General features: G+C 37.7%; 1 protein-coding gene across 1 annotated transcript; it reads right to left on the bottom strand.

The window, feature by feature from the left end:
• Positions 1-2478: 2478 nt before the first annotated feature.
• LOC129275206 (uncharacterized) lies at positions 2479-16757 on the bottom strand. The gene is made up of 2 exons (XM_054911996.2): positions 15916-16757; positions 2479-6802 (listed from the first exon to the last, which is right to left on the bottom strand). The coding sequence occupies exon 2, from the start codon at positions 6646-6648 to the stop codon at positions 4534-4536; it is 2115 nt and encodes a 704-aa protein (XP_054767971.2). The 5' UTR covers positions 6649-6802; positions 15916-16757; the 3' UTR covers positions 2479-4533.
• Positions 16758-17831: the final 1074 nt, after the last annotated feature.

Below are 17831 nucleotides of genomic sequence, written 5' to 3' on the forward strand. Positions count from 1 at the left end.
CCAGGGTATTTTGGGGAGTGGTAAGACGACTTATTTTCTCAATTAGTAATAAATAGAGTTATAAGGCCTATAATTCTTTTTAATCCTCAACTTTCTCTCCTTTATTCTTCCTTCTCTTCTATTTCATATCCTGTATTTTCCTCTTACTTCACTACTCGAAAAATTATGGGGATGCCCTCCTCCCCTTCCCTCTGTTGAGATGACATATTCAATGAAATTAATCGAATTATGTCATAAGATTTACAGACGGGGCTCGTATATTAAAAAAGGCATAATATTTCTTTGCTCAATAAAAAGAATATTGGTCCGCCCTCATGTGTTTAAAATGCTAGTTTAACCATCTACTAATTTTTTTCACCACTTTATTACGTTAGAAACATACTATGCAAATGAATGCGATAGAACCAAATTTATTCTCCTTGCATCTTTTCATTCTCATTTTAATGCAACAGTTAACTTGTCAATATCACTGCAGAATCAGGGGCCCGTTTCATAAAACTTGTTATTAATAACAAATTTTTGATATCGATTTCAAGCTACAGACTGCATGCATTCAATCTGATCGGCTGATAGTAATTTAGTTTTTGTACATTTGCTATTCTAACAAGTCTTTATAAAACGGGACCTTGATTTATTTTTACTTGGTGAATGGGTGCTATACAATCACTTTGTAAAATAATTATAGTTAAAATGGAAGGGGGAGAGGTTGCAAGAAACCTGCGATCAATTTCAAATATTGTCGAGTCCCCAAATCAATCGGATACCTTTCAATTAACATGATTAATAGTATTATGATTACAGCTAAAACTGATTTCAATAATTTTGTAAAAATCGTAACCGAATTATGCAATTACTCCCCCCCCCCCTAGTTGGCATGGGTTAACTTATTAAAACAATGATATTGGAATACCAACCCCGGGTACCAACCATTAGGTTTATTTTTAATCTAATCATTCTAATGCCAATTCGTCCAATTACCAACTCGTCTGTTATCATTTGGTCTACGATCAGTTCGTCCACTATTCACAGGGGATAATTGCCAATTCGTCAACTCACCATTTCGTCTTAAACTAGTTCGTCCAGTAGTCATTTAAGCTATATACCATTTGGTCTAATTTGACTAAGTGTTGATTGGGCAAAAAAAAAAACGAAAAGAAAATGGGTATAAGACCAACTGGTTATAGATATATAGTCAAAGACGAACTGGTGATTAGACGAAGTGATTATTGGAACGAATGGTTATTGGACCGAATTTTTGCTAAACGAAATGTTGATTGGCGGAATGGCATTAAATACTAATTGAAGGTAGACCACGTGATGGGTGCAGGGGCGGCAATCCTGGGAGGGGGCGGGGGCGGAGTGATCCCACGTTTTGAAGCACTGATAAGGTGCCCTTTTTACGCAAGAAAAACGCCCACTCACGAGCATGCACTGTGCCCCTTTCATCGGAAGAGGACCTGTTTTAGGTGTTACCAAGTGCCCTTCCCCCTAAAAGTGCCCACTCACGGGCGTGTTCTGTGGCTGTGCCCTTTTCACCCAAGAAGGACCCGTTTTATGCCGTTAGCAAGTGCCCTTATGGCATGTTATAGGTGCCCTTTCTCGTATCAGTGCCCCTTTTTACCCAAAGAAAGTGCCCCTCACGAACATGTTCTGTGCCCCTTTCACCTGAGAAGGACACGTTTTATGCCGTTAGCAAGTGCCACTTTGCTTTATTTTAGGCGCCCTTTCTCGTATCATCAGTGCCCCTTTTTACCTAAGAAAAGTGCCCCCACGAACGCGTTCTGTGCCCCTTTCACCCGAGAATGACCTGTTTACGACTGCCCCTTTGCCTTATTACAGGTGCCTCTTCTTCATATAAGATAAGTTGCCCTGAAAAAAAACCACAATCTTTTCGTGACCAATGAGCGCCCGGTTTCTTTATTTAGCAGTTGCCCCCCCCCCCTCCCCTCGAAATTTTGAAAATACACATTATTTCACTGCAGATTTTCACAAAATTCACCAAAAGTATGCACAAAATCCATCAATTTCTCTTAACAAAGTGCAAAAGCGCCTGAATGATAAGCTCGGTCTCTTAGTTCCCTCGCTTTTGAGTTTTTTTTCCCAACAATTTTACGCGTGGTGCCCCCCCCCCCCCCAGCAAAAAAAATTATGCATGCATAGCGGCTGCCGGGCCCATGATCAATTGGGCAAAGCAGATTTTCGGAGTATTTCATTTCATGTCTATTTCGAACAATAAAAATATGGATTTTCATACGGCCATGTTTAACATGCCTTTTCGAAAGAAAAGGTGTATTTTTCCCCTGTGCCCCCCACTTTCAACTACGCTCCACCGCCCCTAGATGAGTGGACGAGATGGCAATTTACCAACCATTGTAGGCTACTTTTATAATATACGCACACTAAAAACATTAATCTGCTCGGAAAAACCATTCGTGACATATTAAACACAATCAAGATAAACACATAAGTACAACTTCCTTTCTAATTTCATCAGGTCATTCGATGTGAAGACAACTATTTATCAAAATCCATTCAGAAAATTTTAATTACTGATCATTGTGATTTAAAAGAAATAGGGCCTGTCGTGACAGGAATCAACATGTACTTATCGAAACTCTACATTTCCTTAAAGTTGAGTTCATGTGAAAATTTCATTAGAGGATTTGTTCGATATTTTATTCGAGAAAGTATATTTCATCGACTGTTACTATAGAAACAGTGTTTCTCAGCCAATCAAAATAAAGGGAAATTGTTATATCCACCAACTTGTCGGACAGAAATGTTCATGAAATGCTCTTCTAACTATCACATTTGAAAACTGTTTCAAAGACGTTTACAGATAGGTCTACTTTTCATCAACATTCTTCGTCCGATAATTTGTTAGATCTGACAACTTTTCTTGTTTTCATTGGCCGAGAAGCGCAAGTGACGAGTGTTCTGTTAAGGTAACTGTCGGAAAACAGACCTATTCGGATAAAGCCTCTGACAAGGCATTTCACGAAACGTTTCCTTGACAATTTTATGCTAAGAACTATTCATGCATTCAAGCATTTGAACATACAGAAATATGATTTGGGCCTTTTGGGGGACTGCATGAGGACACACATTTGTATACAATGTCTCAGCTATTCTACATGTATGGTAAAAATATAACGATATTAGAGTATCATCTTTGCAAGGAATAAATTCTGTTCAGTTTTTGCTTATTATTAATATTTAGGCATTCTTTTGAATGACAAGAAAATAATGTAAAATTATTTTCTCCTCTCCCAGATCTGACCTTAATGAAAACTTTGAAGTGCCATTCCACTTGACATGCATGTTGACAATAAGGCGACTCAATGCAAGATATTTTTTCTGTTGGTGTATTCAATTTGCAATTCCAATGGTCGACAAAATCCGCCAGGATAAAATGTTACTTTTCTTCAGAAGTCAACATGCCTTCCTTAAAGGTCAAGTTCACCCCCCGGTAAAAGTTGATTTGAATAAGAAGAAAAACAAAAGCAAAGAAGCATAACACTGAAAATTTCATCAAAAGCGGATGTAAAATAAGAAAGTTATGACATTCAAAAGTTTCGCTTATTTTTCACAAAACAGTTATGCGCACATCTCAGTGATATGCAAATGAGAGAGTTGATGATGTCCCTCACTATTTCTTTTGTTTTTTGTTTGAATTAAACTATATTTCAATTTTTTTACAGATTTGACAATAAAGACCCTCTTGTTTGATCCACAAAATGTTAAAATAGAAATAATTATACACATGTCCAGGGAGGAATAAAACTTCGTTTTACATGACACAGGAAAAAAATTAAATATTTCATATTCCATGTAATGAAAATTTTGAGTGGATGATGCCATCAGTCTCGTTATTTGCATACCGACCACGGTGTGAATATAACTTTTTCTTGGAAGTAGGCAAAACTTTAAAATGTCAGAACTTTCTTATTTTACATCCTATTTTGATGAAAATTTCAGTTCCATGCTTGTTTGATTTTTCTCTTTTTATTAAAAACAACTTTTTGTTGGGGTAGACTTGACCTTTAAGTACCTTATAAAGAAATCGGCTCAAGATGTTGAGGAAATAAAGACTGGTTTGACCACTTCGTCATACAGATTTGCACTTAAAAACTCTTTTTTATCGTGGCCTTTCTTATTGTGAAATGAAAATAATTAGACCTGAATTTCTATAAGCATATTCACTGGGAAAGAAAATAGAATCACACATTTAAAATTTACAATTAAGTTCTTGTTCATTCCTCTACCTTCGTTCATCTTATACATGATGCTTGGAAAATGTCTACTAATTAAGGAACTGATAACTTTTTTACACTGAAATGAACATTAAACTCATATAAAAGCAAACTTTGGTGTATATAGCTTGTACGTTTCTGTGCTCAGCACAAACAGCTCGAATACGTTAATATAATAGCGATCCCTCAAGACTTAAAGCGCCGGCGCTCTTTGTAAGATTTAAAGACAACTATTTACAGAGACAATGAAATTGCACATCTAAGCAGCAAGGTACACCCTCTAATCTAGAGGAAATTCAGACCACATTAAAGAAAGGAGTGATATCAAGACAAGAATTCCGGAGCCATCAACGGCGAGATCCTTTCCTTGTCGGAGGGAACTCACAAGGTTCAGCCAATGGTTGTTTGGGATCTGTCCGAGGTTACAGTGGATACTCTGAACTTCCTGCACCCTCGAATCTAACTTGTCTGTCTCACAGTCAGTAAGAACGATGGGCAGGACATAAGGTCCATCTCTTTTGAATGCAACGCGGAAAGCTTCGCGCAGGACAGCCTTGGAATCGTCATGCTGCACATAGTGCTGCGACAGGACGATGATGCAACGGTGACTATCTCGAAGAAATGTCCTTATGTTGTCGATCTGCTCTGCGCCAACGACAAAGTCCCTCTGCTCGATGCACCCACGTAACTTGTACTCGGTCTCGAGTTTACTCAGAAGAGCCAGACACCAGATGCGGTCCCCCTCGTTGAAGGATAGAAAGAAGTCATATTTGTACTGTCCCACTGGAGTTGGACCCCGGTAGGGCATGGGGTTATGTCGGGTCCGACCGGTGGCCGACGCCACCCAGAAGTCAGTAGGAGTCAAAAGACGCACATGTCCGTGGATTGTGCTCCTACTGTAATGCTCGAAGTCGTCGCTGAAACTGTCTCCGTTAGTATCCAGAGGCGTTGCGATGAGTTTCTGCCGATGGTTTTCCGCAATTCGCCGCAGATCAGCCATATCCTCGACTTGTTCTTCACCAATGCACTGAGCCCACCTGCTGTAGGTCTCTAACACATCGAAATAGTCATCCTGTTCACTATCACAAGCTCTTTTGAATTTTGCTATTGCTTGCCGCTTCTCTCCTAAGAGATAATGGACGCGACCCAAGTCAGAGAAATCAGCGTGAACATTACGCTCTTGTTGGGCGCTTTCAAAGTCTGCTTTTGCCTTGAGCAAAAGGTCAGTTCTTGACGTGATTCCGAACTGTGTCAGGATCTCTCCATCAGTAAGTTGTTGATCTTCGTACATTGATAGATAGAGCACACCGCGATACCGATGACCAAACCAAGACTTCAGCCTTTCAAGTGAACGATCAAGCAAACATTTTGCTTTCGAATAACGTTTCAACTTGGCGTATTCGGCACCAACCCTTCGTGTGGTAATTTCATTGGTATTATCTATCGACAACCCCTTTTGGTAACAGTCATCTGCACTCATGTGTCGAAGGGCATTGTCTCTAGGAAATATTCTGGCTAAAGTTCTGATGTCAGGATCTTGATTGAGCAGTATCCCAATGAAAACCCAGGAAAGTGAAAGAACAGACTTTGAATGGCTAATCTGTATGGTGTCATAGAATAACCGAATCGCCTTTTCATACCCTGATTTGATCTTCCTTTGAAGGACGTCAGAGACGTTTTCACCCAATACCTTTCGAAGGTAAATCATTTGAACATCTCTCCTGTAGAGCGCAAGAGCATGATCAAAGAACCATTCTGCTTTGTCAGGTGTTTGTTGACAGTATCTCCCCAGTGTTGCCGCTCGTTCCACGTATGCCATATACCTGAAACACCGTTTGTTTTGTTCGAAGTAACGGATCGCGTGTGCGCGATCCGCGTAAGCCCTTGCTCGTTGGGAATATCCTTGGCAGCATCCAGTGTTGTCCCCACATTGAAGAAAGATGGTGCGTAACCTCGCTTCAAATGGTCGACTGTCTCTGATCCGGTGCTGCCCGATCAACATGTGGACCATATTGGCAAGAGCATTGATGTTGACGGGGTCGTGGTCGAGCACGGTTTGGAAGAAATCGCCCGCCTTATCTTCGTCTCCAAGTTTGTACTCGATGAACCCTTGCAGATTTCGGACGGCGGTGAAGTACGTAGGACGTTCATTGTAGTCCCATGACTCACCGGCAAGAACACCCTGGTTAATCTTCAGTGTCAATCCATCAATCTTCTGCAACTCTTTCCACTCTAGATGGCATCCGAACTCCTTGATCTGAAGCGATACATTATCCTCCTCCTCACCCCCGAAAACGTCGTCATAAGCCCCATGTGCCATCTTCTCAGGACGCATTACCTTGCTATTCTGAAGAGCGTCGACTGTCTCTTGGTTTGATGTTTCGACAATCCGCATATTCTTAAATAACTTTGTACTATACAGAGGATGAATTCTTTTCCCATTCTTTCATGTTATAAATCGATCACTTTCAAAGTAATACTGGTCTAAGGGATTTCTTTGACCTCGATGAGCCTGGATGATTGGCGCTTTTATTCCTTCAGCAACAAACCTGTAAAAAGAAAAGAAGGAAATAAAAATGGAATATTATTTCAATAGCTGTATCGTGATTTAAAAATTTATCAAAATAGGTTCATGAAATATAAATATAAAACAAATATGAAGTAGTTATAAATGTGGTGGCCGTATATATGAGTATCTCACTCAGCCCCTTTTAACCGAAATGCCGTTGCACCTGATACGGTTGCGAATAACACATCTGAATTGTATGCGGACCAAGAGAGCTTAAAAAAGTTGGAAATAATCTGCTATTTTACTGCAGGCCGGTTATTTGAATAAGCATGCTGTTTGTTAATTCAAGTATAACTTGAAGTCATATTCTCGGTGTGTCGTATTGTGTGATAATTGTCGCTGACGTTATGTTGTATAATACATTATGCCATGTAAGATCGAAATATTATACTTGTTTTAGGTCCATTTTTAAAGTCAGTGAATGATGTGCACCTTATAAATGACAGTCCCCGGGTTGTAAAATTAATGTCAGCATGAATACAATACCTGGTGGGTGTTTCATAAAGCTGTTCGTAAGTTAAGAGCGACTTTATAAGAACGACTGGTGACCCTTTCTTAGGAACTAAATCAACGCCAATGGATGTATGGTGTGTATCACTTAAGTGTCACCAGTCGCTCGTAACTAATGAATAGCTTTATATGACACCCATCAGACCTATTGCACGTTTTTAGTCAAGCCAACTTGATACCATGCAGGAGTTAAACAATACGTAGCCCAAAGTCCGATATTATGAATACTTCACTTATTTCTTTATCTAAATATTAAACATTACGTTGTTATATGTTAGGATTTATTTCATTTCATGTTAGTATTCTTTGCTAATAACGTTCTTTATGTTTAAGTTTTTGAGAAAAAAATTATATCATGTTTTTTTTACATGTTTTGTTTTGTTATATTTGAGTGATTTGCTTTATATATCTGTATATCTGTATTCTTCTAATTTTTCTTACCATGGCCTCATTGAAATGCTGATTGTGGGCAACAACATATCTCGGGCCTTTTTCTTTTTTTAACCGTGGATGAATAAAGTCAAACAAACCTTGAAAACCCCTCCCATAAACATGAAAAGCGCTTCTCTGCTCATGTTATTCATAAGGTTTCCCGCCCATTTTCCACTCGCTGGGTCATTAGTGGCGTCAGGTTCGCCGTATCTATCATCATATAAACTACCATATTTTCCATTTCCTCAATAGTTTGAGAGAACGATGCGTTATTTCCTGACGAAGTGTTTATCTTTATTATTCAATCATCACTTCTTAATAATGTATTTTGACACGTTGAGATTCTTCCGCCCCTATTTTATACACTCCCATCCTTCTATACACCGTTAAAAAATACGATGACTTCCTCATTCTATCGTCACCATGAATACACTTGAGACGGTAAAATCTAACATTTCGACTTTGCTGCTTTCTCATATATTCATCTTGTCCATATTGACATAGTTGCTTTCACTATTGACTCTCGCCCTCATGACCATGATGACTGAAAACATTTGATCTACATGAAATACATGCACCAGGCATGACAGAGTTGGATGAAACAATGTAATGAATATGTTGTACTGTAGTCTGTATATTGTAATGAATGTGCAACTACAATACAGTAGAGTGAAACTGCGTGGCATTATTATTATTTTTTATCTTTTATAAACTAATTGCTATGTGTATTTTTGTATTACAGGCTTGGTCTATAGTTTAATGGATTTAAACACTGAAATCAAAATGAGTCTGGGACACTATTTCAGGAACCTGTTAAGAAACTGATGTGTCAGGGTACTCACTAGAATAAGACTTTGACCCCCCCTCCTCTCTCAGGTGATGTGACAAGTCTCTCTTTTTTTTTAACTATCTCGGCAGCTATTCACCAATGATGCCTAATCAATAAAGGTAATAATTAATCCAGGATCTTCATGCTCAAAGGAATTAGAAAAAGGGAGCATTCTAATCAATGCTTGTGGTTATAAATGGACAAGTGAACCGGAGAGAGAGAGATACATTTTATTCACCCAGGTCTAGCATGCACTGACCATGGAGCTATTATCAAAGAGCTATTATTATCACAGGCGATCGCCCCACCAATGAAAATATTGGGGCGGGGGGCAAACATATCGTTTTGCCCCCCCCCCCAATAATTCCGCATGTGCAAAAATAAAACAAGATTGTAATGTTACACGGAAATCAGCAAGCGAGATTGAGATACATGTACCAACTCGTTCTTTATTTAAAATCGTGCTCAAAATGTCCGCTTTTCAGATTGGAACATAAAGATTTTCAGCTCGCGCTTCGCGCTCGCATCATTTCTGTAGCAAAAACCCATATTTTTCATGATTAAATAGGTGAATAAAATGTCCCGTTTTCAGTTCAAAACCTCAAAAGAATTCCCCCTTCGACTTGCAATAATCTTTTGTTGGATATATATATTGTTCTTTATTAAAAACGTCCATTAAACTGTCATTTTTTCAGATCGAAATATCAAATTTTAAGATCGCGCTTCGCGCTCGCATCTATTGCCTTTTAGATACCCATCTTAATCATTGGTACAAAAAATGCTTAGAATACCAAGCTTTCAGGTCAGAATATAAAGAAATTACAGCTCGCTCTCGGCACTTGCATTATCTGTGTAGTGAGATACATGTATCTATCCTCATGACTTACTACAAACAGTCGCGCTCGCATTAATTTTTCAAATATATTTCAAAAGTGAGGAAAATAATAACAACAAATAGGCCTATCACGTTTGGTCTGAGGCCGGAATAAGGGTCCTTGATTGTTACATCTAGCAAGTGATATGTTTCGCAGTGAAACATGGGAGTCATCAGCTTCCCAAAGTGCATTGAGTGGGGGCAGCTGCCCCCTCCCACATTTTTGAATTTTGCCATTGAAAATTCAAATTAAATGAATATGAAAATATGCCTTTCACTGCAGTGTGTAGCTGAAATCAAGCCAAGTGTATACATGTTGTTAAAAGCATCATAGCCATGTATATTATACTGGATATTATCTTAATGAATTTATCTTAGGTATGCGCGTTTCAAGAAACTACTTTAAGGCTTTTTGGTGCATGTCCTATTTCCATTCATTTGTTTCAACTCTATTTTCAAAACAATGTACAAGTTTTACTATTAGCACTGTTTGTACTTTCATGTTTTGTTGATATATTTGCGTTTATTTGTTTGTTTTTCTTTTATAATTTCTTTGTAGATACTTGAATAAAAAAAAAAGAAATCAAATATCTTATGCAGTAGATTCTCATTTTAACGAGCAGCAATATTTACCAGATCTCCCACTTCATTTAATTCCAAAAAGTGTGGGGCAAATAATCATATGAACCCCCTCTCTCTTTCTCTCTCTCTCTCTCTCTCACTATTGAAAGTCGGAGGCACGTCCCCTTGCCCCCTTCATGAGGATGCCATTGACTCTGGTGCAAAATATGTTTTTTTGTTTTGTAGTGATCTTTATTATTCATTCAAATAAATTTCATACATACGTAATCAAGAAAATTAAAAACAAAATGATAATTGCAGCAGTGCAATACACAAATTAAATAACAGTGTAATAAACATAGCAGGCAACTTGTATCAGAACAGAGACATAATCCGAAATCATGCAAAAATAAAATTTCAACAACTAATGTATGCAGCTAAGCAAATAATAAAACAAAGACGTAACAACTACGCAAATTGAAAGAATGAATGTATATGAGCATTCTCCCGTCCCATGAGCCCCCCCCCTATCAGACCCCAAAGCTGAAGAAACTAGCACACCAACAACAACAAACAGGAGAAATAGACAGAAAAAATACCATACATAAAGGAGAGAGAAAAAAAAGAAAAACAAACAAAACAAAAGACAGGAACAATTAACAAAAGGAGAAAAAAAACACGAACCAATAACAGACAGGACAAAGGTCAGTTTACAGTGACAGTGATCGATCGATTCCATGCACGGGCAGACGAGGGGCACCCCTCCCTTCCCCATCCTTTTTATTTTGGTTAATGTTTAAAACCTTTAAAATATTCCAATTTTTTATAGTGTCGCGTTAACGTATTACGCTCTAGTGCAATTTTCTTTTCTTCTTCTTTGCTAATAAGTAACTTTTACTTTATCTCTTCAGGAGTTGGTGGTTTACCCTTCCCTCTCCCTTGATATATTAAATATTTGATTAGCAAAATGATATGATTAAGTAATTGTATGTTTTCGGATGTTTCCTCGAGACCAATATGGATTTCCATCCAGCTTAGTTTTTTGAGAATTGGAAGGCTGAACAAATTACTACTCCGTTCCCACAAATCTCCTACTTTTTCACATTAAAAAAATAAATGCTTATATGTTTTGAGAAGCTGTGAAATGAGATCGTTTTTAAAAAGAAGAATTATGGTGACTTAATAACACACACAGCACCCCCTAGCTAAATCTTGGGGGTACTGAAGCACCCCAGCACCCACGCTTTCAAGGGCGGTGTAAGGGGGTGGAGATAAGCTTAAGGAGAATTAGAAAGAGAAAACAAGGGAAAGAAACGGGAAAACGAAACGAACAAGCGATGTGATCAAGTCTTGGTTCTTATTATGCGCAGTTCATTACGTTACTGTGAAAATTGTCTCATCATTATGCAACTTGGGTACCTCCTAAGTCCTTATCATTAGTTTGGGAAAACATTATACATCCTGGAACGTTTCCCATTGATTACGTAATCGTATGATCGACCGCGAGTATCGAGAAGGTCAGATGCAATTTAAATGGTGTTTTCTGTATGTTATTTGACTTTGTTTATACTGCAATTAATTCATGTTGTTTTCTGTAATATTTTCAGATATCTATAAACTGAATAAACAAAAAAGACTACTGCAAAAAAAAATGAACACATTTGACTTTATTGCAATAAACAAAAAGAATAACTGTGTGTCGATGTATATACATATTCGCGAGGGTGCCATTGGCGGCGGAAGCCAAAAAATTTAGGGCAGGGGGTCCACCTGGAATTTTGGGATGGACACAGGTAAAAAATTGGACAAGCACACAAAAAGGTTATCAACCAAAATTTTAGGGGGGACCACAAAAATTTTAGGGGGGTCCACCTGAAATTAGGGGGGCGCAGGAAACAAAATTGACAAGCAAAAAAAAAAGTTATCAACATAAATTTTAAGGGGGTCCGTCCCCCCCTCAAATCTAGGGGGACAGGACCCCCCCCAGTTCCGCCGCCTATAGAGGGTAAATTCTGTCTCAGACTAATAATGGACTGTATACAATCAACAGTTGTGTCGGTCATAGATTTCGAAAACAATTTAAAAGTTCGAAATCTAAAAAAAATGATTTACCGGTAATCCAAACATCATAGGATATTCGCTATTCAACGTCCCCACCCCCTTAAAAAAAATCACCCTCCTATTTGTTAATGTAAAAACATGTGGTAATGTGGTAAATATATACCTTTTAATAGATAAATCATGTATTTTGTACCTCTTTCGTTGGAAATATAACAAACAATAACTGAACCTAAAACTGAAAACTAAATCCCTCTTGGTTTCGCAATGTCCAGCAACTGACGTAATACAAATGGAATGCAGTATAGTACAATAATGCAAACATGAAAGAGGTAGACCTACCGTATATGCCTATTGGAACAAATCAATATTTGATTTTCCTCTTTATGCTTCACTGTAAAAAAATGAAGTGCTAATTTAGCACTTACAGTGCAGTCACTATTAAGGCACTGTAAGTCCTAAATTATCACTTCATTTTTACAGTGTAATAATGTGTATGTACAATTCTGTTGTTGCACCGTGGAGCTATTATGGTTGCACATTGTTTGTAACTTTGCTCTGTTGAAAATGAAATAAAACAAATTGAATTAAAAAAACACGAATCAAAGTGAATTGAATTTAAATTGATGTCAATTATTCACTTTTTACTGTATAAATATATTATTAATTATTTCTTCATTCATTTATTGCATCTTTTCCGTGATATCACAATGATTTTATACACTGACTTGTGGTTTTAAAGAGCGAGCATAGCCGGACGCAGCGAGGGCGGGGGCAGTTGCCTCTCCTGAAATTTTTGAAAACTTATTTTTTAACTGAATATTATCACAAAAATTAAAATTGGTGGACAGAAAGGGAACGCATGCAATGAACACACGCGGGGACTATCTAAAACATGTAATTTCTGGCATCAAATTCGTACCACCCGTACGATCTGTCGAGATATCTCATATTTCTCTCTATGGTTCAAGATGGGGCGCGGTAGATTCGATAGTGAAAAAAATTCTCAATCGTTCAGTGTAAAATTTATTTCCAGAAGTTTTGTAATTCCACTGCTTTTAAAGGGTAAATTTCATTCAGAGTTTTCACATTTCATTAAAAGTCTATATCGAAGAGTGAAGAAATAGCCAAAGAATTTTGTGCATTGCTTCCGTATCGACATCATTCATTTCAAATCGATTTGTGGTGGCTGGTGCCCTTAATATTTGCTATAAATCCTGTGAGTAGTGTGCTGACCGGGTGGGTGTTTCATAAAGCTGTTCGTAAGTTAAGAGTGACTTTAAGAACGACTAGTGATCCTTTCTTACGCGCTAAACCATAGTCTATGCTGTATACCATCTACCAAAAGAAAGGATCACCAGTCGTTCTTAAAGTCGCTCTTAACTTACGAACAGCTTTATGAAACGGTCCACGGGCTTGCCCCTTAAACTGTCGGTGAACAGGGGGGGGGGGGGCACCAGCCCCCACAGATGAAGCTAGGAATGACCTGCGAATGATGCAAAACTATACTTTTGATAATTTATAAAACATGTCTCATAATTTATAGACATCACCATTATTGTTATTTATTATTATATAACATTATTGCACTGCACTTTCCGCCTTCATCTGGTGTTTACCAATGCGATATGATGTTGATATTTTTTAGTTCCCCCCCCCCCATATTTTGCACTTGTATTTAAAGGACAAGCCCACCCCCAACAAAAAGTTGATTTGAATCCAACAAACATAACACTGGAAATTTCATCAATATCGGATGTAAAATAAGAAAGTTATGACATTTTAAAGTTTCACAAAACAGTTATATGCACATCCTGGCTGGTATGCAAATGAGGAGATTATGACGTCATCCACTCACTATTTCTTTTGTATTTTATTACATGAAATGTGAAATATGAAATAATCAAGTTTTCTCCTCATTGTCAAGTGATTCATATAACGGATAATTCCTCCCTAAATATGAATTAGCATTGATTAATACTATATGGTTCAGTCAAGTTGGTCCTTATTGTCGAATCTATAAAAAATGAAATATTGTATAATTCAAACAATAAAAAACAAAAGAAATAGTGAGTGATGGACATCATCGACTGACTCACCTAGTTGTGTATATCACTGTTTTGTGAAAAATAAGCGAAAGCTTAAAATGTCATAACTTTCTTATTTTACATCCGATTTTGATGAAATTTTCAGCACGATGCTAGTTTAATTTTTCATTATATATTCAAGTCAGCATTTTCCTGGGGTGGACTTTCAACTTGTTATAAAGCTTGCATGCGCTTGCGAAATCTCCTCTACCCAATTTACGGCCTTATGCTTCTCAAATCTTAAAATATAAGGTCTATCTACTGAAAATAATGAAATAAAAACATTTTTTGAAATGATAGAATAATCTTGATTGGCGCATATATATATTTTTTAATGAGAGCGCCGTAAACCAATCAACAACAACAACGACATGGCGATTGGTGCTCTGGAGAGCTCTGACTGCCTATACGTAAGATCGTATCTCTGTATTTAGCTAACGAAAAAGCGCCCCAATGACAAGGTCGGTAGCTTCGCTCCACCGATCGCTTAAAGTTTCTTGATTTTCTTAAAAAACATTAATGATTTCTTCATTTCATCGTTTATTAATTGCATCTTTTCCGTGAAATTAGAATAATTTCATACACTGACAGACTGACTGTAGTTTTAAATAAGAGTGAGCTAATTAAGATGCAGTACGTAGAACAGACAGAGTGTGTCAAAATCCCATAGAAAAATAGAAAGATTAATGTAAAGTTAGTAATTAATTTGGCTTATCCTTTTTTCATTTGAATATATATATTTTTTTCATTTAACTCAATTATTCGTTTTGTATACTTTTTTGTGAGGAAAAGTTTCTAAAGAGTAATTTATTAGCTTTTACAATCTTCCCACCAAAATATTTTTACCTGCCTGACATTTATGAAATGTTTGGAGCGTGAAATTTAGAGAACGAATGATTAAATCAAATACGTAACGTTTGCGTGGGGGCAACTTGGACTCAATTGCACCAATATCATCAAAAGTTTGTTCCCTTGATTGCTCAAAATAAAATACAGCCTACTGCAAATTCCCAAATAAAGTCTTCTGAATTCAGAATCATTGTAAAGTAAATTTCCAATCCATATTTTTTCTTCAAACACAAACAAAAATGATCGAATGTTCTAACTGAACATTATATGTACGGGCTTGGGGTAATATAGCATGAGAGCTAAATTTGATTCAAATCACAATTGAAAGCATTTGGTCGAACAATTTGAATTTTCTTGGGTTGTTGTCCAAATACATTCAAATAAACTGATAGTTGTGTTAGTAAATGAAAGGGGAAATCTGGTAAAATCGATAACAAGGGAAACTGGTTTAGCGTACGTAGGCAGGTTCCACGTAAAATTGCTCAGAAAAAAACTAAACTTACTTTGTGTTGCACCAAGGAACTTGTGTTGGAAGCTCCTTGGTTTCACCAAGGAGCTTCCAACATTGCACTTGCACCCTAGCTGGACCCCCTCCTACACTCGAAGCGCATACACCTATAAAAGATAGGCATCAAATCCCTATATTTTCAACAGTGCAAAATAATTAAAGTGGCACCTCCTCATAATTTATCAGTCTTTTATTTGAACCTGCGCTTCACCTTTTCTCCGCCTATCGTCGAATGCGGATTCGTACCTCTCCATGCAGTTCATTCAGTGGAGTTCTCACGAGTTCTCACAAGTTCACACCCTTTCCGAAAAAACTACAGACTACATACAAAAAGTCTCCCTCCAACTTGCAAAGAACGATTTGATCCATATCGGGTTATGCTTACCTTCTGACCATTCCAGTCAGACTTGATGTGGCATCGTGCAATATTCCTGTTATTATTATACCACCACAGGTGTTGGAATCCACAGTGCTTTATATACTTCATCTCATTTTCCTGCCCTGATCTCTACTCTCTCACGGTGAGTTTCCTTATAACATATTCACTCTGTAATATACTGTTAGCATAGCGAAGACCACACGCGGGATGCCCCTAAACGGTGACAACATTGCCCAACCCTGGAACTGGCTCGCTATGATGACGCGATCCCATACACCGTGTATGATGGGTCCAGTGTGCTCCGTATGTTCTGATGTTTAGACTTCCTCAGCCATTGCCAGCGAGCTCAGACATCTCGTTCTATTAATAGACCGTTCTGCGATTGACCAATATTGATTTGTGTAGAGTTTTCCATGCAGAACAATTAATCGTGTCATATTCAATAATCACAATAGGTATTGTGAAGAAAGTCATTGACGAGACCCCCATCTAAGCACACGAAGACAACGAAGCGCGAATTCCGAAGTTTAGCGGGTTTTGTTGTTTAATGTGAAGAGTGAATTAGTTTCCCCACGACGAAAATGGATGGGCATCTTTAATATTCAGATAGCACTTAAACACATGATGAATTCCCGGGGTTGGAAAGAGGGGTATTATCATACCAGGCGCCCAACTTCAACTCAGTTTATGGTTTGGGTGACCCACAACCTGTAGTTGAGGCAGAAAGTCCAGAAACGATGTGTTTCATAGTTAGGACTATTCACCCTGAAGAAAAGTTTGTTGCAAAAATAGCAGAAAAAATAATAAAAACATCGGTGAAGGTTTGAGGAAAGCAGGGACCTATTACTGGGGGTGCTGAGCATTGTCACAGCACCCCCAGTAACAATAGATAATCCTCGATCCGTGGATAGGTCCATGGAGGAAAGTCTTTTTAGAACTTTAAGTATTGGATTTGTGACGTCATAAACGAGCAGCTGCCCCATGTAATATAAAATGCATGATTTTCATTATTTTACTGGTTCCTGATGGCTTATTTTTTTTGTTTTCTATTCATGATCGGGTGTCTATTGATATATATACAAAAGGTACAGAAAACCATTTTAAATTTTCTGAGAAAATGACATTTCATTGATTTTTTTACCATTCGCTATGAAGGAATGCTACTAGCATCATGGCGTCAAAAATCAAATAATTAGAATTCTAATTAATTTTTTATTCTTTGATGGACTAGTTTCTCAAACCTTCGGCAATATATTCTCATTATTTTTTCGGCTATTTTTGCAATTATCTTTTTTTGTCAGGGTGATCCCCTTTAAAGGCCCAAACACTTTTATATTCCGAAAGAGCTACGAGTGAAAGAGTTCTGAAACATTAGCAGATAGATCACTGAATGGAGAGATCAGTGAGATAGATCCACCAATAGGCTCGTTCAGAAGTGGGATTCTATATCCTACTGGTTTGCGGGAGTTGGTCGTTCAGACGGGCACTTCTCCGACCTTAATTCCTCCGATTGTTCCTCCGACCAAAACAGCCTACGCCTGGGTCGTGATAAGATAACCATGCATTATAGAATTTTACTCCGGCTATAGGCGACCCTGTCTGAATGAGGCCAATGTGATGTAAAAATAACATCAGTTGTTGTTTGTTATTGAAGACGTATGCCATGGTATTTATGTTTGAATGGCTTTCTGCCAAATATTGACTTACATACACCATGGACCTACTAGAGAGGTCCATGCATACACATACTGCAAAAAAAAATCATGCCCAGAATCAATGCATGATCAAATCCAGACGTTAAATTGTGTGTTTGTGTGTGTGTTTTATATATATGTATGTTACAAGTCTTCAATTTAGACGAATTTTTATCCAGGGGCGACATCAGAATATTGACCTTTAGATAGAGGAGCAAGAACACCAAC

This window comes from Lytechinus pictus, chromosome 13 (assembly GCF_037042905.1).
Source record: "Lytechinus pictus isolate F3 Inbred chromosome 13, Lp3.0, whole genome shotgun sequence".
Taxonomy (NCBI): domain Eukaryota; kingdom Metazoa; phylum Echinodermata; class Echinoidea; order Temnopleuroida; family Toxopneustidae; genus Lytechinus; species Lytechinus pictus.